This window comes from Choristoneura fumiferana, chromosome 14, assembly GCF_025370935.1.
Source record: "Choristoneura fumiferana chromosome 14, NRCan_CFum_1, whole genome shotgun sequence".
Lineage (NCBI taxonomy): Eukaryota > Metazoa > Arthropoda > Insecta > Lepidoptera > Tortricidae > Choristoneura > Choristoneura fumiferana.
Genome location: NC_133485.1, coordinates 5,986,919 through 6,008,586, shown reverse-complemented (window position 1 = coordinate 6,008,586; position 21,668 = coordinate 5,986,919). Strand labels below are relative to the sequence as shown.

Sequence of the window (21,668 nt, the reverse complement as noted above, 5' to 3'; positions counted from 1 at the left end):
GATGTTGACGCCTGATTGGGGACTCTATCTACTGTTACTTTAGACACAGCAAGTTACCTTAGGTCTGAAAGTCCGAAAACACGAGGATTTGTTTGATGAGAATGATGGAGTCCTTAGAAAGGCGATTGATAATCACCGACGTCCTCTACGGCAGCACAGGGGTACAAATCCACACAGTATGACGAAAAGACTAAAACTGACCATTTCTGTTATCGTATTTTTTTCGCAACAACGAAGCCTCTTTTATGCGCTATACCTCAAAGTTGCAACTGAGAGCAGGCAGACCAAATTATTCACATCAGTAGACCACTCTACAACCCATAAAAGTGAATCTAACCATTTCCATGATCGTTTTAAAAATCCTGCCACTTCTCAGTCTACTACCCTATACTATTGCAAGATTTGCAAGCGTAGGTAAGGCGCTAAATAACATTAGACGTCTTATTTTTCAAGTTTATCAAGTAATTTCTTATTATCTTTGTCATCTAGGTTTTAGGAGTTGGAGCCGCGTGAAGAGAGTTGAGAAAAATAGAATTTACTTTGGGCGTGGATAGAGGTTTGTTTCACTGATATTCATTCTTAAAAGGTACTTATCTCTTCAAATTCAATTCTCATTTTTTTTTTTAATTTCAGATTCAGAGTCGTTAAATTTCAAAAGGTTGTCGCCGCGCACAGAGCACGAACGGAACTTCTTCAGAGAATTTTCGCGTAAGAATTTTTGCAAGTTTTTTTTAGATCAGATCCCCCGTGCATGGCGGGGCTGGGGCATTAGCTGCACTCCCCTGCCTCCTCTGGATATGACCATGTACAAATCAGGTATCAATCCTGCCGTGATTAATTTCATATCCGTTTCTCAGTGCGTCCAGCGGTAGTATCAGCAATTCGAAGCACTTGGTGGCCCACTCTGCGTCAGTTCATGGTAAAGCCTGTGCTGCGGGCAGTGGACAATGACGAGCCCATGGAATTCCTGGCCGAAGTCCGCCGTGTCGTCATCGTATTCCTTAATATCATTACGAAATCAGTTTCTGAAGAACTTCTTATACACATTGTCGATACTGCTTACAAAATCGTCTGCAGGTCTAAATACTATTTTTTTCTATCAATTTTGGTATAACGTTCCGGATTTATTAGTCAGATAATATGTCTAGCTTCAACTCAGTCTTTAGGTCACCGACTCACATAATGTATGTACCTGTTTTTTTTTTTTTTTATTTTATTCGACTGGATGGCAAACGAGCAAGTGGGTCTCCTGATGGTAAGAGATCACCACCGCCCATAAACATCTGCAACACCAGGGGTTTTGCAGATGCGTTGTCAACCTAGAGGGCTGAGATGGGATACCTCAAGTGCCAGTAATTTCACCGGCTGTCTTACTCTCCACGCCGAAACACAACAGTGCAAGCACTGCTGCTTCACGGCAGGATTAGCGAGCAAGATGGTACTACTAAGATACTAAGATGGTGGCTATGTGTACCAAATTTCAACTGAATCGGTCCAGTATGGTTAGGCTATGCTAACGCTAACACTGGATACTTTTAGTACTAACCTACCTAAAAATTTGTACGGAATCCTCGATGCGCGAATGCGAGTCGTTCTAGGTCCATTTTTTAAAATTTTTCTTTCCTACGTTTTGTGTGCTGATAACAATGTGATAATTGATTGATTCAGGTTTTCAAAACATAACTTACTTACAGAAAAATGTGTTTTATCATGCTTCTCCGCTGCCACAATCCAATGAATTAAATCGGCGACGGCTTAGGTATTATCCGTTTGGCATAAAAATATCATATCTGTAGAATGTTTTAGGCAATGTACTTAGCTTCCTAGCTATCTAGCTTCCTAAGAGGATGAATTTTGTCCAGATTACTAAGTGTAAATCGCAATTTACAGTGTATCATCCTCGTCTGGCGGCCTCGTTAACAAGGTGTCGATGTTCGACAAAGACATGATGTTCCTCGTGGTGTTCGGGCTTCGCGGACTGAAGCACGAAGACGAAGCGCAAAAGGCTTTACTGTGTGCTCTTACACTCAAGGAGAGCCTGAATGATCCCAATATCATCTCAGTCTCAATTGGGCTAACATCTGGTAATCAAAGCAACTTACAATTATCCCTAAGGATCATTGTAGAAGACTGTATTCAAACTGCAATGTAAAAGCCATCTGCCGATTGCCCATACATTTTCTATTCCTCCAGTTCTATTGCAGTCGGCAAAACTGCAAATAAACTGCATCCTACCTGCGATGGAAATGTGTGTGCGGTAGGCAGCTGCGGTTACGTTGCGGTTTAAATGCAGCCACTCTATTACGGCCAATAAGTGGAGTCTTTCTTCGCAGCAAGGTCATTTTTATTTCATGGACTATTCTTTGATCTTGGAGTTGGAAGCGCACAAGATACGAAAGTTGAACCACGTTCTGGCCTTACCCACCAAGTCCTTGTTACATTGCTTTTTTTTCCAGAACAATAATGGCATCAGTAAATAACAAAATTCCGTGACAACTATCACAACAAACAATCACTATTAAAAAAAATATATATATTTATTTCGACAGGAACTACTTATTGTGGGGTGGTCGGTCATGTTCTTCGTCGTGAGTACACGGTCATAGGATCAGCTGTTAATAAGGTAATATATTAATATACATAAAGAGATGGTAGTATTAACTAAGAGTATTGGTCGTTCCTCAAATGAAAATTATATCGTCACAAGAATGACATCTTGTTAGGTTGTCCCATGTTCATATTGTCTTCAGAAAATATAGATCCATTATGAATTTTCAGGCTGCACGTTTAATGATGGTTTACCCAAGCAAGATCACTTGCGACAAAGAAACATTTTTGAGAAGCAAACTTGATCAGGAGTTCTTCCGGCTGTTGGAACCCAAACCATTGAAGGGCATCCTCAAGCCCGGACCTGTTTATGAATTTAACAAATTAATGTTAGTACTTACTTCAAGTGCTAAAGAAAAGTAAGGGATATGAGTCGATATCGAATATCGTGGCTGCCCTAGGTATCTCTATGAAAGATTGCCACCCCTATTCCCTTGAAATGCTAAAAAGAATACAGAGGACGTGACTACATAAAAATATTTGAGTTTGGCCATACCTCCTAGTGTGCCCTGTCCCTGAGTTAGGTAGAGTTCCATTTGATCTGAGACGTGATAATGACGCAGAAAGAGTTCAATCAAACTAGCAAATATAGGTATGCGTTGTTGACTCTCGAAACGAATAGTTTGTTCGTAAATCAATAGTACGTAATCACTATCCTGCCTCTCTTTTTGAAGGGTATTTTTAATTTCGTGCAATTTCCCAAACTTGCCGCAAATAATATGAAACTTTGTCCGTCCTGATAATATTATAGGTGGCCACAAAGGTCGAGCTGTTGGCGTCATCCAATTCTTGGCCGCAATGCAGAAATACGCAAATACAAGATGACTCTTCTTAATGCCCTCAAGCAGCAGCATCAGAAATTCACGAGATACCGGGACCATGTTTATGGAGTTGTTTTCCTCGTGAGTTGCCAGTTTATTATTTATTATTATTTATTTATTTAAACACCTCTATCCGGGTGCCCCCGTTGTGGGGTCATGCATCTTTTTTTCCCCAAAGTAGAAGCACACTTGGATGTGTGACTTTGTCAAATCATTTTTAATGGTGACTGTGGACGTGTTATTATTGATCGATATAAAAACTAATGACAATGAATTTTTCTCGATGTCAATGGCCCGCAATCTTAATGTTTTTTTATTGAAATTGTTTCTTGTCTTTTTATACCTATTTATTGTTTACATTCAGGGCCCTGATGCAGTAGGTAAGACGAGACTTGTGGAAGAGTGTATAGCTGTAACACCAAAATGTATTCAAGTCTATAGAATCCGTCTGACCCAAGCTGGCAAGGTAAATCATTCTTTACGTAACTTTTCTTAAGACGGTGTCATATAAAATAGCTAAGTAGGTACTTAATTTTTTTTGTACTTATATAGTCGCCCTATGGGATGTTCCGCCAAATTATGACAGCCGCTTTAGCGGGATCAGATGTATTCGGAGCTCAACGGAGGTGTGAAAATAAAATTAGAGCCAGGTATTGAGAGTTGAAATTGTGTTTTAATTTCGGTCCTTATTATGCTAAGCATAAGCATTGTGGTGTTTCAGCGTGGACATGAAACGGCTATCTCCAGTTCAGATTTTTGCGATTAATACTGTATTTGGATGCCAAATTCCTTTACCCGCAAAATTTGAATTCTCTGATGATATAATTGCCGAGCAGAGCACGAAATCGGTACTGCGTGAAATATTCACAAATGTTAGTTCTCAATTCTCAACCAATCTCCTTGCTTTTATAAATATTATCATTATTCCTTAAAGTTAAGTCCCTTTGCCAAGGATGTGTGTGTTTCTAGACTTTAAGTTCGTTGAGCATCGTGGTGATAGAAGAAGCGTTATTCGCTGATGACGAATCATGGCGGCTCCTATTGATTCTCATGGAGGGGAAGTCAATTTTTGTCGTTATGACTATTTGCGATGATTCGTCTTTATCTGGTGGGTAAAAATAACTTTCAAGTAAATGTATTTTACTATCAGTTAGAATTTTCATTTTCTCCATCATCATCCTCTAAGACGCTTCATTGCGAGATAGCGCCTGAGAATTGCTATCTTTTCCTTAATTGCTGTTAATTATTTGGTCCGCGGACCGGGAGACGAGCTATCGGTAGGCCTCCAAAAAGATGGAGCGACGACCTGGTTAAGATCGCGGGATCTCGTTGGATGCGGAAAGCACAAGACCGGTCTGAGAAGAGAGCCTATGTCCAGCAGTGGACGTCTTTTGGCTGACATGATGATGATGTTTTTTTTTTAGTTTTGAAGTAAATGTATTTATCTGTCCATTCGTCATGAATTAGGTACGTTTGTTCAGCATAAAATGAGATCTGTGGTGAGTGGTGACCATGGCAGGCAGGACAGTTCTAAGTATACAATACTACGAGTATACAAATATTTTTTTATTGAACATCACAATTTTTTAAGTAGGTATTACAGCGAGTCCCTAATTCATAATTAAATGCTTCTATATATATATATAGAAACGGCATACAAATGTTTATCGAACAACATGCTGCTCAAGATTCGATTAGGAGGGATCGAACGATGGTATCACGCGGCTCTAGCTTGCCAGCTATTGGATGTCCAGGCCATCCCAGCTGACCTGGAAAAGTAAGGATTTTCCATATATTAGAAAGTTTTTAACCATTTGAGCTTAACATTCATCTAAGATGCAAGATGGTTGATATGTGTTGCTCGGGAAGTTATTACATTTTCTACAATAGGTAGTGGTTTCCGGAGTGGTTTAGGTGGACCCGCAGGGGTGCACTACGGAAGGCCAGCCAGGGGTCCACGATGGCGTAAAAAAATGGGGTTTTTAGGAGTTTTGGGAATATAGTAGAACACCACCGGTCCACCGGAAACAGTAAAACTTTGAGTGATCTACGAGAAAAAAATTTAGGACCCTCTGGGCTATACTGAGTCGGAATATATATTTTTTGGTATTTGTGGATTGTTCAGGGTTATACAAAGCGCAAGTGACGGCATGCCCGGATGGATTCAAAACTTCGTAATATCCCTGGTTCAGAGAGGGGCTCTAAGCGTCGTGACTGTGACACAACCGGAAGCCCTACAGGCTGGCGCTGTGATGCCTCCCCCTTCGTTATTAAATGTGGACCAACCAATTGAATACGATAACCTGAAAGATTGGATGGAATCCTGCTTTAAGGTGAAGCAATTCAATATCTGCTATTCGTTATTTTAAGAATAACGGTTTTTAAAATCCAATTATTGTCTATGTAGCTTCAGGAAAGCAATGTGAGTCTGGGCGATCCTCTGCATAAAATCGAAAATAGACCACCAGGGCCTAGTACTGATAATATTCAAATGGCAGTACTGGCTGATTCATATAATTTCGAAGACATGAAAGTTGACATGACTATGGATGGTAATATACACAAGTATAAATGTGCACTACGTGTCTTGGTAATGGTAACAAAGACATGACATATTGAATTAAAAGTGAATCTTTAAATTGCAATTTTATAGCTGTAATATTGAAGACCTACGATTCATTAACACCATTTGAAAAAATGCTTTTAAAATGCAGTTCTGTACTTGGCGATGTGTTTTCTCGTCGAATGCTGCAACATGTTCTAAAGAGTGATTCTCCTCGAAAAGTTGCACAAGGTTGGTGATCCAGAAACTTCATTGTCTAACATACCTATTTGGAATCACGATGGTTTTCACCACAAATTTTTGTTACACGGTAAAGTATGAGATTAGAAAGAGAGGTGACATATTTTGTCTCATTTACCTACTTAGAACAGTGGAAATAATTTTATTTTCTTTCTCATATGTGGTAAGTATCTGGTATGTCGTATTGCTTTACACTTTAGCAATTAAATAATTTCCGTAAGCGTAGGTTTACTTATTGCTGAACGATCACTCGCCAGCGCCACATGCTTGCCATCGATCATCTTTTCAACAAAGTTTAGAACAGTTTCGCATTTGATAATGTTTTCATGAAACATCCCATCCTTCATCTAATTAACTCAAACGGTGTTCGTGTTCAATGTTCTAGCTGTGGCGAAGTTGTTCTTGATTCGGGTTTTGGAGTGTGAAGGAGGAGATTTCACTCGAGATGGTTCAATGGTGCTGGTGCACCCTGCCCCTGCGCCGGTTGCCATCAAGCCGCCTTACTGCGCATGCTTGGGAGTGCGACACTTACGTTAGGAACAATTAAGATATTCAATTCAGAAAAAATGATATTACATTTAAGATATCTATCCACTGTAGGTACTTATGCCTTGCCAGTGTTAGCCTTTTGACAGTTTTATTCAAAAGTTTAAACATGAAGTGATAAAGATAAGGTAACTATAAAGAGTAAATTATGTCTCTGACACCGACTGAAGACGGAGAAGCTGAATCACGTACGAAGGTGGCGGTGGCACCTTTTTTCATTATAAATTTCATATCCCAAAGTGGGTTCAAAACTGTCTGGAAATGCTAAACGGACTCCCGGAATCTGATGTTACGTTTAAGACTGTCAGAAAACGCTAAAATTTTCAGCCGACTGCCGTGATCTCCCTGCGTATGCGTTTTGCGGTTACATGAAGTTCAAGTATCCCTTGTTCAGAAGCACCACTTATGATTTGCTGACGGACAGTCAAAAGGTTATATTTTTGATAAGTTTTTAGTTATCAAATATTACATCTTTATTTTATCGCAGCTCGTGTAGAATCCTGGGTTCGGAAACGTTGAAAAAGTTACTTAGTACGAGTAAGAGCCGCAAGAAAACGGTAAAAGGGAAAGTCTTAATAGTACGATTCTAAATTACATTAGGTATTTGATTATAATATTTCTTTTTATTATTTTTGAGAATGTGTTTTTGATATTGATTTTTATGTAGCATGAAATGCATGCGCGAGCGCTGTTGTACCTAGAGCGGTATACGCTCCGCTGCATCGCTTGTGGGGCCGGGTGCTTCACCAGGTTGCTCGGAGAGCGCTGCGATGATGTAAGATTTTTTTTCTCAAAAATGTCCGTAAAAGTTGACATTATTCTTTACATATCAGAAGGTGAAGTGCAGTTTATGGTCAGCGAAAAATTAAAAAGTTAAAAAGATTGCAGGCGCGCTAAGCAATAATAAAAACTACCAAAAAGTTAAGAAATAAAATGTTGGCACAAGTCGTATACAGCCAAGTCTAATGGCCGGTATCAGAGATTTCGTTGGAACTCTGGACTTTTTTTATTGGGTCTTGCCTTGCTTCTCTCTTGGGTCTCAGCTTGTGGTATTTCCGGTGGAAAACTACACCTGCAGTTTATTTTTAATGAAAAAAAGGCGGGAAAGCATAAGAAAAATATTGGAATAAAATTAAATGTTATAATATTTTGAGAAAAAGTTTATTCTATTTCAGAATTATTCACCATTTTTGAGAAAAGCTTTATTAGTGTTTCTGGAATAGTATAGCAGCTAAACTCGCAATTCGTGTTAGGATACAGTCATTTTAAGCCATCAATATTGCCTACTTCCAGGCCAAGACAATAATTGCTAATACGGCCTAAGAAACTCTAGTGCTATCTGTTCAATTTGTCTTACATAACATATCATTTAGATAAGTGAAATTCAGGCAAGTAAAGGTATGTAAGTAATACGTGTCGCACCTTTTCGTTTATTAACATTTTGTAAAATTTGAATTGTACTTACTTAAGTAATTGACATTTTCGTGTTCATAAGTTCATCGTCCCAATTGCCTTATTTAAGCTATGACTTACGAGAACAATGAACTGAACGTGTTGAGACAGTTGTTTTAATACCGAATAAACATATCTAATGATCAGGTTTAATACTGCTTAAACAAAGCCATCGCTTACCATCAGGCGATCCGCCTGCTCGTTTTCCCCTATACCAAAAAAAAGCCGTTTGCAAATGTCGGAATTTGAAATAACAAAAATTTGGTATGGTGATATGTAAAGTGACGATTTTGTAGGTAGGTAATTTAGGTCTGCTAGCCAGCTACACATTAAGATAGGGAAAGGATGAAAGGTGCGAATGGAACATACATGTAGTATACACACTGATTCTGACAAGGAATAACTGGAAAATATATTGATGATACTAGTGTTGCCGTCCCTGTCTGCGAAGAATTTGTTAATTACTTCCCGCTGTGCAATTTTCCAGGATAAAAACGGTCTGTGTAGTCTGATACTATCACAAACATACTTATTTAATCTAAATCGGTGCATCGGTTTAAGCAAGAAGTGTAGCAGAGTTATACTTTCGCTTAATATTAGTAGTACCTAAGGATAAGATACTACCTATACGTGTTCGTATGACACTCGTTAGATTTGAATCCCGGCAGTCAGCAATTGCCGCATTATCAAAAAAAAAGAGCAGAGAGGCCCGCTCCGACAGGGCCGTTACATAAATGTCAAATTTAAAATAAAAAATATTTGGTCATGGGATATGTAAAGTACAATTTTGATAGACAATTAGGTTCTGTAGCCAGAACAAAAAATAGAAGATAGGGAAGGATGAGGGTGCGAATGGAATATATAACATGTAGTATACCTACTACACTGATTCTGACAAGGAATAACTGGAAAATAATATTGATGATACTAGTTGTTGCTCTGGTGAACCCTGTTACCGAAACAATTTGTTAATTACTATCCCGTTGGGACTTCAATTTTCCAAGGATAAAAACGGTCCTGTGATCCTGGTCTCAAACTATCAGAATACCTACTTATTTAATCTAAATCGGTCCATCGATTTCAAGCAGAAGTGGTAGCAGACAGAGTTATACTTTCGCATTTATAATATTAGTAAAAGTAAAAAGATAAGATACTTACCTTTACTTTGCAATTTCGTATGTTACACTAGTTTATTTTGAATCCCGCAGTCACAATGTTGCCGCATTATCAAAAAAAAAGATCACAGATGCCGCTTCGACAGGTTGTACTGCGTGTTAAATACAAACTTGTCAAGGTAGAAAAATATCTATTCATGTTCACTGGGTCTTAATCAAACAAAGTGAATTATCTTTAAAAACACATGTCAAGCGATAAGAGCACTAGCACAGAGACCCATGGGGCGGGATAGCAAATTGTCATCACCTATGACAGCTCAGAATACCAGTACTGGCATGTGAAGTTTTTGTTAGGTTTCAGATATCTATACTTAAGACAGTACAACCAAAATGTTAAAATATTAACCGGGGGCAAACTGCTCGGGGTTTGTTAAATTTCTCTGAAGATAAACTGATAACCTAAACCACGTTTAAAAAACCCCCGACTTGTCACTTCAAAGTTCAATACCTGCAAAACGGCTGAAACCGATTTTTAAAACTGTCTAATAACCATTGCTAGAAAACCTGCCTTCAAATAAATAAAAAAACCGCGTTCAAAATCGGCCATCCGTTTAAAATACGCTGCCACAGACAGACAGACAGACATACATAACACAGACACACATAGCGTAAACTTATAACTACGAGGGTTTTTTTTCAGGGTTCCAGTTAAAATAAAATTGATCTTTCTTTGGTTCCGTCCGATTCAAAACGAACATTAAGCAAGCTAGCTTTATCTTTGAACAGGTACCTACGACTTACTAAGTTGCTCATCAATGATCCATTACTTGGTTTCAATCACCTGAAAGTATGTCCTTTAGAACTAAAAATTGAAATTCAGCCAACAATTGGCGGAGTTATCGCGTAACAAACATAAAAAAAACATACACGAATTGAGAACCTCCTCCTTTTTCGAAGTCGGTTAAAAATAACACATTGACATTTAACACTCAACTCATACAATACCGAATATAAAACGAATATTCGGCCCATCCCTAATCGATATACAAAAATTTTAATCGTGAAGATCTTAGTGTGAGGATGTATGCAACTGCATAGAAATATTGGAAGCTAGGTAGCCTATGATTAGCAGAATTTGAAATCAATAAAGAAAAGTTGACATTTGCTTAGCCTCGTGCCTACATCCTTCCTTTGGGAAGGACATATAAGAAATAATTATAATTGGACACTGATGGCCTTTGTAAAGTACACAGTGAAAAACTAGTAGGAAAAGCCGGAGATTTTTTCCTCTATTTTTCCTAAACATAAGCAATATAATTTGAAAGTTTCAAAAAGATGTTTTAGTTTTACTTTACATATGGCTTATGGCGATGACAAAAAAAGGATAAAGGAAAGAAAGGGGACTCATGCCTACGCTAACGAGCTGATACACCGCGCAGTTTGTATTGTACTTATAACGATTGATTAATGTTTCTATGTCTAGAAATCATACGTCTGCGACAATCAGCAGCGATGTACCGCAAAGAGAAGCATGTCCGATCGTTTTCGTCGCTGGAGATGGCCAGTTGTGAATGCCTTTCGATCCTACTGTCTGTATACTGTCAGTTCATTGACCACTGCCGCGGAGCAGGTAACGTTCCTTTCTCGTTCATTGAGCATCCCATGGCCTTGTGACATCAATTTTTGAAATACCTGCCGACTTAAATATTTCCAACTATAATAGGAGAGTATGAAAAATTATTCGAAGCATATTTGGAGTACGCAGAACTTTGTGTTATGAATAACAATATACCGCAAGCGATCAGGTTGCTGTTCGAAGTAGAAGCTATCGCAAGGGTAAGAATCTTTATTACAGGTAAGATTTTAATGGCGTCAATTGATCCGTTTCTACAAGGTATCTCAATAAAGGTTTCTCATTTATTCACAGAGTGAAAAGTACTGCACCAAACTCGCTTGCAAGATCAGTTGGTTCAAAAATTACCGCTTAGGGCGTATCTTGTCGCTGCGAGGCGCTTGCATGCTGGAGTCTGGTGATATGACAGAGGCTCGGAAACATTTGCTCCATGCCTTAGAGCTATACAGTGACCCGTTTCCTACGACAAAGTAAATATTAAGCAAATAATTAACTTTAATGTATCCACAATTCATTTGAACCCACACCTACCCCTAGAAAACTTTAGATACCCAATGCACAGTGCAATCTGTAGGCTAGTCTGTATTCCAACTGCAGCAGTTATTCGCTTCAGCCATGTGCTGTTTCCGTATTTGTAATTAAAAATCAATCGGCAATCAATCATCCTCGTATTTTCAGCGTCACTTGTTTTAATAGTAGGTACCTATTTTCAGAGTGAATTCAAGGGGTTTTGTTGCAAAATAGTTCACTCCGTTCTATCAAAATCATGTTTGTCCACGAGTTAACTTGCGATTCTTGGTAACATTTTAGATTCTCGATGAAACTTTATAACGCGCAATTGTCCATGCGTCAAGTGATGCTCCTATACGTCGCCCCTCAGCGTTACGAAGCCACTGAAAGCGGACTAGCTGGACTTTACTACGAAGAAGTCGCTGAAACTCTGAACCGTCTTTACAAGATGTTCTGTGTTAGTTGTGTTTTGTTTATTTCTACTTCCGTAGCTATGTCTAGTCTTAATTACTATTTTTTTGTAGCTGTTTTTAGGGTTCCGGAGCCAAAATGGCAAAAACGGAACCCTTATAGTTTCGCCATGTCTGTCCTGTCCGTCCGTCCGCGGCTTTGCTCAGGGACTATCAATGCTAGAAAGCTGTAATTTTGCACGGATACATATGTAAACTATGCCGACCAAATGGTACATTAAAAAATTCAAAAATATTTTTTTAGGGTACCTCCCATAGACGTAAAGTGGGGGTGATTTTTTTTTCTCATCGAACCCTATTGTGTGTGGTATCGTTGGATAGGTCTTTTAAAACCATTAGGGGTTTGCTGAGACGATTTTTCGATTCAATGATGTGTTTGCGAAATATTCATCTTTAAAGTGCAAATTTTCATTAAAACCGAGCGTCCCCCTCTCTAAAATCTAAACCGGTGGGTGAAAAAATTTGAAAAAATTCAGGATGGTAGTAAGTATATCAAAATTTCAAGGAAAACTATAACGGCTAAGTTTGCTTGAGAGTTATTCGTAGTTTATAAGTAAATAGCAACCTAAGGTATAAAATATACCTAAACTTGGAAGATTCCGTATAAAATACGAAATCCTCAGAAAAATAGTACTTAATTTTTTTGTAATGGCTACGGAACCCTATTTTGGGCGTGTCCGACACGCTCTTGGCCGGTTTTTTATATAAGGTACCTAACTTGATTTTTTTAAAGGAATGCAAAGACGATACGAATGCGTCTTTAGCAGCAAAATGGGCATTTGACTACGCTTTGCGAAGTGGCGCAAACTTCAAACTTCTCTGTGAAGCCTTTGGAAATATGATCACATTATATCGCAAGACACAAAAAGTAAGATTGTAGAAATTAAATTTCTACTCTTAATATCTCGCTTTTAATGTTATTAATACCGAAATAAGTTTGAGTAAAAGACTTTTGCAATATTGCCGATGAAATGTAAGTGAGTTGGTTGGTACTCGTAACTTCGTCCCCACCCTTGGTAAGTTTTTTTTTTTTTAAATCCGTATTCCTTAAAATCTGACTGAACAAGAGTTGCCCATCGATGATTTAGAGTATTTTAGAGAATCGTTATTTTCAAATGTAGAAAAATATGTAGGTAACAAATTTCCTTTCGAGTTTCTATAAACATATGTTTTACTCAAATTATGTTTTGTAGTTCTCAAAATGTTTGAGGCTGGAGAAGAGAGCAATGGAGCTATGCCATCGCAAACGGGGACAGCTGGACACCACAGAAGTTCGCTCGGTCTGCTTTCTCTACACCAGTCTATTTCTTTTTTAGTTAGTATTGCCACAATATAATATGCATATTTTTGTAGAAAGTGGTTCGCGGGCACTTTCGGAAGCACGGAACTTTTCTTCTTGAAACTGTCGCGGTGGATTGCAATAATGCCGCTACGGCGCAATGTACTAGTAGCTATTCACCCAGTGCTAGCCTAGGGGTAGAGGAAGAGCAGCGGTGGCTCTAGGTGCCAGATGGCATGGCAAGGGGCGCCACTTTCCAGTTTCCAGTGCAAAACAAATTTTTGTTTGATGGCGCCTTTTGAGAAGCTCAGAAGCATGTAGACAATCTCGCTGTCGCTCTACCTTAATCAAGGGCAAGAGCTGGCGCTAGCATCATCGTATACTTTGTAGGATGATAGATAGATGATGTATTTAAAAAAGTACCTATATTGAAGTACCAGCTACTTATTTCTTCTAATCTGACATTATGTGTGGACTTCCATCCAGCTCGCCAACGTAACTGTCTCGCATAAAGAGTTGCGCTGCTATTCATGTCAAACCGCCGCGATCACAATCAAATGACAGTTTTTGTTTTTATATGCGAAAACTGTCATTTGATTGTGATTGCGAGTGACAGGAACGCTACGCAATAGACCTGGTTTAGCTTGTATGAGTTCAGCTATGATTTTCATTGCAGCGTCGAATATGGCAAAAAAAACGAAAGCCTAGAATTTGGATTGTCTGTTATGCACATGATTACAAACCAAACAGAATTAAACACACGACATCTCCTGATCCTCTGGATGCTAAAAATGCTGCTCACTGATCTTCGCATCGCTGACATGGTGGTGTTGATGAGGGAGTTCTTCTACCTGACTGACCATTATGATTTAAGCTGTATGTACTCGTACCGTACCTAATTGTGCTTATTACTTTTGCCTTGTATTATTCTTCTTAAATTTAATTTAATGGTATTGTAACGGATAACTCACGTCTTAAACCGAGTTTAGCTCGACATGTTTCGGGCTATTTCGTAGCCCTTCTTCTCAGGAGCACGCGACTCGGCGGCAGCCGCAACACGCACACACTCGCCCGAAACATGTCGAGCTAAACTCGGTTTAAGACGTGAGTTATCCGTTACTATTTAATATGAGTGAGTCTCACGGTAGTTTCATAGTCAAAATTAATTTAATGGCTTTCGTTAATAATTGATCGCGACTACTATTATGTAAAGTAGAGTGCAAGTGTAAAGTAGAGTGAATTTTAAATAAAGAAGTTTATAATAGTAAGTACCTATATGAAATTGTGCGCAAAGATTGTGTATTTACGAACTTGATTCGATTATTCTGGAGTTTCTTCGTCAGCACATTTATGCTTCGTCTTTTTTAGGGTTCCGGAAGCCAAAATGGCAAAAACGGAACCCTTATAATTTCGCCATGTCTGTCTGTCTGTCTATCTGTCCGTCCGCGGCTTTGCTCAGGGACTATATCAATGCTAGAAAGCTGTAATTTTGCACGAATATATATGTAAACTATGCAGACAAAATAGTACAATAAAAAAATTCAAATAAATTTTTTTTTAGGGTATCTCCCATAGATGTAAAGGGGGGTGATTTTTTTTCTCATCCAACCAGTGTGGTGTATCGTTGGATTGGTATTTTAAAAACATTAGGGGTTTGCTAAGACGATTTCGATCCAGTCATTTGTTTGCGAAATATTCAACTTTAAGGTGCAAATTTTCATTAAAATCAAGCTTCCCCCCCCCTCTAAAATCTAAACTGGTGGGTAGAAAAATTAGAAAAAATTCAAGATGGTAGTAAGTATATCAAACTTTCAAGGATAACTATAACGGCTAAGTTTGCTTGAGAATTATTAGTAGTTTATGAGTAAATAACAGCCTAAGGCTTTTAAGTAAGGCTTTTATAAAATATTCCTAAACTTGGAAGATTCCGTATAAAATACGAAATCCTTAAAACGATATTACTTAATTTTTTCGTATTGGCTACGGAACCCTATTTTGGGCGTGTCCGACACGCTCTTGGCCGGTTTTTTAACATTACAATAAGGGTAAACAATCTTGATGAATCTTTTTATTAAAAAACGTTTTTAAAAAACAGTAACTGTTACTTTTGGTAGTACCAAAAGCTGTAAATGATCATATATCCTTGCTAATTGTTACATATTCAGTGACTTATTTTCAAGTGTTTTTCAATAAAAGACACATCAAGATAGCTTATCTTCTTTCTAATGCTAAAAAAAATTAAGTTAGTAGATTGACAGAATTTTTCAAGGTAGGTACTTATAGGTACCTATGCGTATTGCATTTTATTATACCTACTAGTTGATCATTACCTAATTAGATATTAGTTTTTGTGTAGCGTAGCGTATGTGTGGCGTGGAATGACGATTATGCATGCGGTTATCCACTCTTTTAAAATAATTCTGAAATCTATTAATCTGGAAGACTTATGTGCATCTGCCCGATTTCTAGCGATGACTTGGTATCATTTCTACTCGATGGTGATTCTTCTCGATACGGGATTCTGCGTAGAGTCTTATCAGACTTGTGAGAAGTTCTACATAAAGAAGGGAGACGCGATTCTGAGGTCCAAGAACCCGGATTCTGCCTGGTACTTCTTCGTTAGCATGTGGCTTATGTAAGATTCCCAGTTTATTCTACTAACGAATAATTAATTTTTAAGCGTCTATTTATCCCACATGTCCCACAACCAGCTTCAAGCTTCAGCTTCCGGGTTGTCTTTAACTTATTGGGTGCCCGTGTAGGTAGGTACTTAGGTAGGTTGATGGCCTCTCTGGCTCAGTCTACATAAGTATCTGTCTTTTTAAGGTCACCTATTTTATATTCATTTGCTTAGGCTCCGTCTTGCATGATTGGGTACTCAGTACTTATCTTGTATTTCAGGACAATCCGTATAGGCGCCTGGGAACGTACGATACTATGGGAAGACAAGATTAAGCAAGTAACAACCATGGACTTCAAGGAGCACGAATTTAATTTGCTATTGCTCGTGAGACTGGTGGAGGGGCTTTTGATCATGTTAGTGCGAGAGGTAAGTACAGAAGTTTTATACCTGTCGGAAATCCATGGGCGGATGCGGGGTGGGATTATGGGGTTAATAACCCCCTTCTGGGCCCCGGGCTGGGTCTAAGACAACAGAAGATATTTTCCTAAACCCATTATTGTTTAGTATTCCTGCGACAAACAGGAGAATTTATTAAGTTACGACTAGAATTTGACCATGTCACCGCGCCCCCTGGCCTCTGGGCCATAAAGCTGGATCCGCCTTTGCGGAAATCGGAATTTGATTAAGCATTGCAATAATTTATCAAGGTTAATAATTCTTGGTGGTTTCGCAGATTGATAACAGAAATATAAAGAAAATAGTTATTCTGGAGAAAACAGTGAAAAATCTTTTTCAAGACATGAATAACAGTTCACAGATGGTGCCGATGTATCGTCCGAGGTTTGCATATTATATTATTATATATCTAGTGTGCAAGTGTATATTAGTAAAGAGGTACCTAGGTAAAATTTGTTCGTGTGTATGACTGTATTAATGTGTATTATATTGATGTGTATTTGACGTCCAGATGGCCTAGTGGTTAGAGAACTTTACTACGAAGCTTGAGGTCCCGGGTTCGATTCCCGTGTCGGGGCAGATATTTGTATTAAAAATACGAATGTTTGTTCTCGGGTCTTGGGTGTTTAATATGTATTTAAATATGTATCTATCTATATAATTATACATATTTATCCGTTGCTTAGTACCCATAACACAAGCTTTGCTAAGTTTACTTTGGGACTAGGTCAATTGGTGTGAATTGTCCGGTGATATTTATTTATTATTTATTTGAATAAGAATAATTTATTCGCTATTTATTTGTTTGTTATTTCTGGAACTAATGAACTGATAAAAAAAATGTTTAATTTAAGTATAATATAACAAAATGAGCAATTCCAGATTAACAGAATTTTATTACCTATCCCGGAAACGTGAAAAGTTCCCGCGACACGCAGATAAAGTTGCAAGCAATTGCTATTTATCGGTTTCCCTTGTTTACGCATATTTTTTTTATCATAATTCTATTTTTCATAATCTGTTCACGCATAATAGTACCTATTTATGCCGAAACTGTTATCGCATAACAGTTTACGCAGAATTCTCTCACGCATAACCAATGTAAGCCGAATGGGCTTTACGCATAATTTGTGAATTCCGAATATTGTTTAGGCAGAAAATTACTCACGCATAAATTAGTTACGCAGAAAGTTACTTTCGCATACTTAATGTAACTTTAACTTTGAATATTGTTACCACCCATTTTATGCCTGGAAAGCAAATATTTATATGAATTTAACGACTCTGAGGCGAAGTCGACGGAGTTTTCTTTATTGCGGGGGGCTTCGACCCCCGTCCCTCTTTACTGTTTCGCCTGTCCAAGTATCAAATATTTATTTTTTTTTCAAAAACCTTCGTAGGATTGTATGTTTTTTACATGCGGGAGGCTCTGCCCCCCGAGCCTCCTTGCTTCCCCCCCCCTGTCCCCCTTCTTTATGCCCGTGCCTCTTTTATTGGTGGCTGTTCGTTCCATTACAAATACAATTTTAACCTTAATAACCTATTTTTGTAGTCATCAATAGTAATTAGGTAATTTATTTTCGGACATAGATTTGGACAGGATGTCGGCCTATCAAAATTCGGCTGAATTACATATATGCTAAACAATATTATGCATAATAAAATTCGGCCATGTTAATATTATGCTAAAATAAATTCGGGTAAACCATTATTCGGCTTATACAGAATTATGCCGAACTAAATTTCGGCAAGTTTAAGATTCGGCGTAAATAAATTATGCGAAACCTGTTATGCGTAATCAGTTTCGGACATTAAAAAGTATGCCAAATAGATGGCACCCGCTATTTATTTATGATTTGCACGAATCCGGCAAAAAATATTGTACCTACTAGGTACCTTTATCCCTGAAATGTGTAAGAAAATGTGTCTACCTTATTTACTTGTTTTTACAGATTTTTTCTCCTCTACGCCTATTATCACTATATACGAGGCAAAAAGTTCCGTGCCTTCTCCTACTTGAACAAAACCTTCGATCTCGCCAAACAGTACTCGCATGGAACAATGCTAATCTGGGCGGAACATACGCGTAAAGTTAGTTCAACTTTAAGTTACAAGTTTGTAGCTCTACTTACTGGTCTCTTTGTTGGTACTTACTTATTTCTAGAAAAACGGCGTTATTAGCTATGGAAGGTACCTATTTCATACGCTACATGCTCACGCTAGAAACGTTCACCGACGGCGGGCGCGGGATACAAGATTTTTTATTGTTCTGTGATTAGTACCGCGTATGCCTTTACTTGCCCGAATTTCACTTGCCATAATACCAACTTTTGCCATAAAATATATAGAACCGTGCTGTTTTCAGGATTTTTTAAAATGTCATCTTATAGAATGCAGTAGGTTAGGTTAGTTTAGGTTAATATCAACTCTGAAGAAAATACTATTTCAGAAATAAATTACTTCATGGCAAATGAAAATTATGGGAAACGATAAATTAATGTATGGCATATGACATAAAATATGGCATATGGCATATGAAATTCGGGCAAACGATAGAGAACCATAAGTACCGCCATGTAAAACTCCCGACGCGGGTCCGCGCACGACCCACACCCGTATTCTGCATGTGTCACAGATGTGAACGCTATAAAGGTTGGTAATGCCATTAAGAGCTGGTAACACCACATAGATTCAGGTGTTACTTTGCGGAAGTTTTATTGTGCCCATCTGTAAGTTACGCATTTGTTCACATGACCCCTCCGGTTGGCTAAATACTTTGATAACTTGAACAGACTGCAAGCACTTTTGCAGTGAATTGGCCTAAGGTTAATGAACCGTCTGACCTGTCACGCTCACGTGACGTTTTTTGTTCTATATACTTCAGAAATAAGATTACCCGCCCCGCCGCCCACTAATACTTTAGGTAATGGCGTGGTTCCTTGCAAATCTAGATCATCTTTTGTTGAAAATGATGTATTTTTTAATAAAAAAACATCATGACACGCAGACATACTTAATTATTAAAAATAAGATACGCGGGTCGCTCGAGTATCTCGACTATTAGATATGTTCGACATGTTTCGGACAAATCCGTGGCTCCTAAACGTGAGCTCGAACGGAGAGGCCAATAACCGTTACGTTTTAGGAAAACGTATCACGTGTTTAAACGACCCACGCATTTAATATAATTATTAACGAAATCTTAGTCATGTTACAAGATCGTAGCTGACTCGAAGTAGCAGAGCAGCAGACGTAGGGCACAGATAATTTTTAGCCAGGAAAATTGTATTCCCGCTGTGTAGCGATAAACGAATTCTCAGTAGACGATATCTAGGGCAAGTTAGCTATCTATACCTGATGTCCTCCATGTCGTGTCCGACAAAGGCGAACCTTTAGGCTTTTTTATTATGTGCCCGAATATGGCTGGCAAAGCCAAACTTAGATTACGGGGCGCGCAATGTAATTGACCACTATCATTATACGTGTAAGTGTAGCAAGGTCTCGGGCGGGTCTTTATATTAAGACGCTTGGCATCCAGGTCTTCCAAGCGATGCGTCTCAAAATTTGCAACAGCCTTATTTACAGAGCTGCGCCATTCCAGTCTCTGCTTCGCGAGATCTTCCCAACTCTCGCATGGGATGTTACATGCGGTAAGATGGCGCTTTAGGACGTCCCTGTAACGCAAGAACTGGCCTCCCGGAGTCCGCTTTCCTTCTTTTAATTGAGAGTAAAAGACGGCTTTAGGGATTCTACTATCTTTCATACGCACAAGGTGTCCGCACCACCTTAGCTGTCCTTTAATCAACAAAAACATACTATACTTACAACACACTCGTAATTACAATCGCATTAATCATTTCTTTCTATCAAACGGTTTAAGACGAAGGATGAAAAAGATGAGCGTGATTATTAGGGTTGCCATCCTCCGGGAGATCCCCGGATCTGTAGTAATTTAAAGGGCGCCCGTAGAGCGTCCGCATGGGGATTTAAGTATATGTAGTTTCACTATTCCCCTTATTATTTTCAACCCTAATGTTTTAATAACAGTTGTAAAAAATATTTGCCATTCCCTTTTGTCACTCAGCATAGGACGACGGTAGATCAGGGAAGGAATGACGAATGCGATCACAAGCGCCCGTGCGATAGATGGGCCAGTCAACTTTTTAATATAGCTTGTTGCCATGGTAGTCTCCCGAGTTAAAAATATGATTTCATGGGGTACAAATCCACTAACCACGTTACTAAAACTTCACTCGCGCAAAGTTTATAAGACAACTAATTAGTCTATTAGTAAGTCCGGGTTCTACGCTTCAAAACCAGGGGTTTTCATGATTCTTGCTCGTTGCCCGATTTTAGAAATGGCAATCTTAAGCCCTCTCTTTATAAGAGGAGGCCTATACCCGGCAGCGGGACGTAATGTAGGTGTGATAATGATGATGTTGAACTCTTAAGTGTGATTGACAGCGCGCGCGTTGACAAATATGGCCTTAGGAGGCGTTTAATGACTAAATATAGAGGTCGCAGAGTTCAAATAGATTTTGCAGCTGTGTACAAATTACGATTTCCAGTCTTGAAATTTTAACTACCCACCCCACCACTCACCTAACCACCACCTTTAGGCAGCTGAAGAAATTGATGGAAGCAGGTACTCGCCTATTCCGAAGAAGCTATTTCATCAGCTGACTAGATAGTGAAGCTTCCATTATCAGAGAACCAAAACTAGTTTAATTGCCTTCCTCCTACCTACTCTCTTACGCTGCGCTTATACGATACGTGACCATACCTACATGCAAAAATCACCCTCCTACTGGTTATTTATATTATTCATCATCATCATCATCATCATATCAGCCGTAGGACGGCCACTGTTGGACGTAGACCTCCATAAAGCTCCACTTGCTTCGGTTGGAAGTGGTCTGCATCCACCGTGAACCCGCGGCTAACCAGGTCATCCATCAATTTCTTTGGTGGACGTCCAATTTATATTATTATTAGGGTTTAATGTGTTTTTTTTTTCTTTTTCAGCATTGGAAAGGCATCCTGAACCCTGCGCTGGTAGACTATTGGGTTGACCACGTAGAGCCCGAAAATTTGTTGGATTACAGAGATTTCAACCCTGCTCAAGGAAAGCAGATTGTACCCTATACCCTGCCTCTGCCGAGAGATTTCGAGAAATAATACGACCGCATTTTTGAAGATCTATAGTTACCTTAGGAAGTAACTTAAAAGCTTATGACTGAATGAGTATGAATTTGTTTAATTCTCTACCAGAAATGATATATTTAGATTAGAATAAAAATTTATTTTAGACAACGTTAAAGTAAGCGGCAGTGAAGTTGTCAGTAAAGTTTAA

At 38.7% G+C, this 21,668-nt stretch overlaps 2 protein-coding genes across 2 annotated transcripts in view; one reads left to right on the top strand and one right to left on the bottom strand.

Moving 5' to 3' along the window:
• Positions 1 to 21,595, top strand: part of LOC141434974 (adenylate cyclase type 10-like) — a 23,344-nt gene extending 1,749 nt beyond the window's left edge. The window contains exons 2-28 of the mRNA XM_074097471.1: positions 518 to 556; positions 634 to 708; positions 858 to 1,077; positions 1,891 to 2,084; positions 2,550 to 2,623; positions 2,779 to 2,936; positions 3,359 to 3,509; positions 3,793 to 3,894; positions 3,981 to 4,034; positions 5,669 to 5,761; positions 5,836 to 5,980; positions 6,082 to 6,222; positions 6,617 to 6,763; positions 7,105 to 7,208; positions 7,445 to 7,552; positions 10,815 to 10,974; positions 11,068 to 11,180; positions 11,272 to 11,447; positions 11,788 to 11,944; positions 12,691 to 12,825; positions 13,151 to 13,272; positions 13,913 to 14,112; positions 15,706 to 15,871; positions 16,138 to 16,285; positions 16,593 to 16,699; positions 18,268 to 18,406; positions 21,341 to 21,595. Of these exons, the coding sequence (XP_073953572.1) occupies positions 518 to 556; positions 634 to 708; positions 858 to 1,077; positions 1,891 to 2,084; positions 2,550 to 2,623; positions 2,779 to 2,936; positions 3,359 to 3,509; positions 3,793 to 3,894; positions 3,981 to 4,034; positions 5,669 to 5,761; positions 5,836 to 5,980; positions 6,082 to 6,222; positions 6,617 to 6,763; positions 7,105 to 7,208; positions 7,445 to 7,552; positions 10,815 to 10,974; positions 11,068 to 11,180; positions 11,272 to 11,447; positions 11,788 to 11,944; positions 12,691 to 12,825; positions 13,151 to 13,272; positions 13,913 to 14,112; positions 15,706 to 15,871; positions 16,138 to 16,285; positions 16,593 to 16,699; positions 18,268 to 18,406; positions 21,341 to 21,493 (3,581 nt within the window). The 3' untranslated portion in view covers positions 21,494 to 21,595. The remainder of the gene's footprint in view (positions 1 to 517; positions 557 to 633; positions 709 to 857; positions 1,078 to 1,890; positions 2,085 to 2,549; positions 2,624 to 2,778; positions 2,937 to 3,358; positions 3,510 to 3,792; positions 3,895 to 3,980; positions 4,035 to 5,668; positions 5,762 to 5,835; positions 5,981 to 6,081; positions 6,223 to 6,616; positions 6,764 to 7,104; positions 7,209 to 7,444; positions 7,553 to 10,814; positions 10,975 to 11,067; positions 11,181 to 11,271; positions 11,448 to 11,787; positions 11,945 to 12,690; positions 12,826 to 13,150; positions 13,273 to 13,912; positions 14,113 to 15,705; positions 15,872 to 16,137; positions 16,286 to 16,592; positions 16,700 to 18,267; positions 18,407 to 21,340) is intronic.
• Positions 1 to 21,668, bottom strand: part of LOC141434868 (alpha-N-acetylgalactosaminidase-like) — a 544,783-nt gene that overhangs the window by 91,056 nt on the left and 432,059 nt on the right. The gene's annotated exons all lie outside the window — the stretch shown is intronic.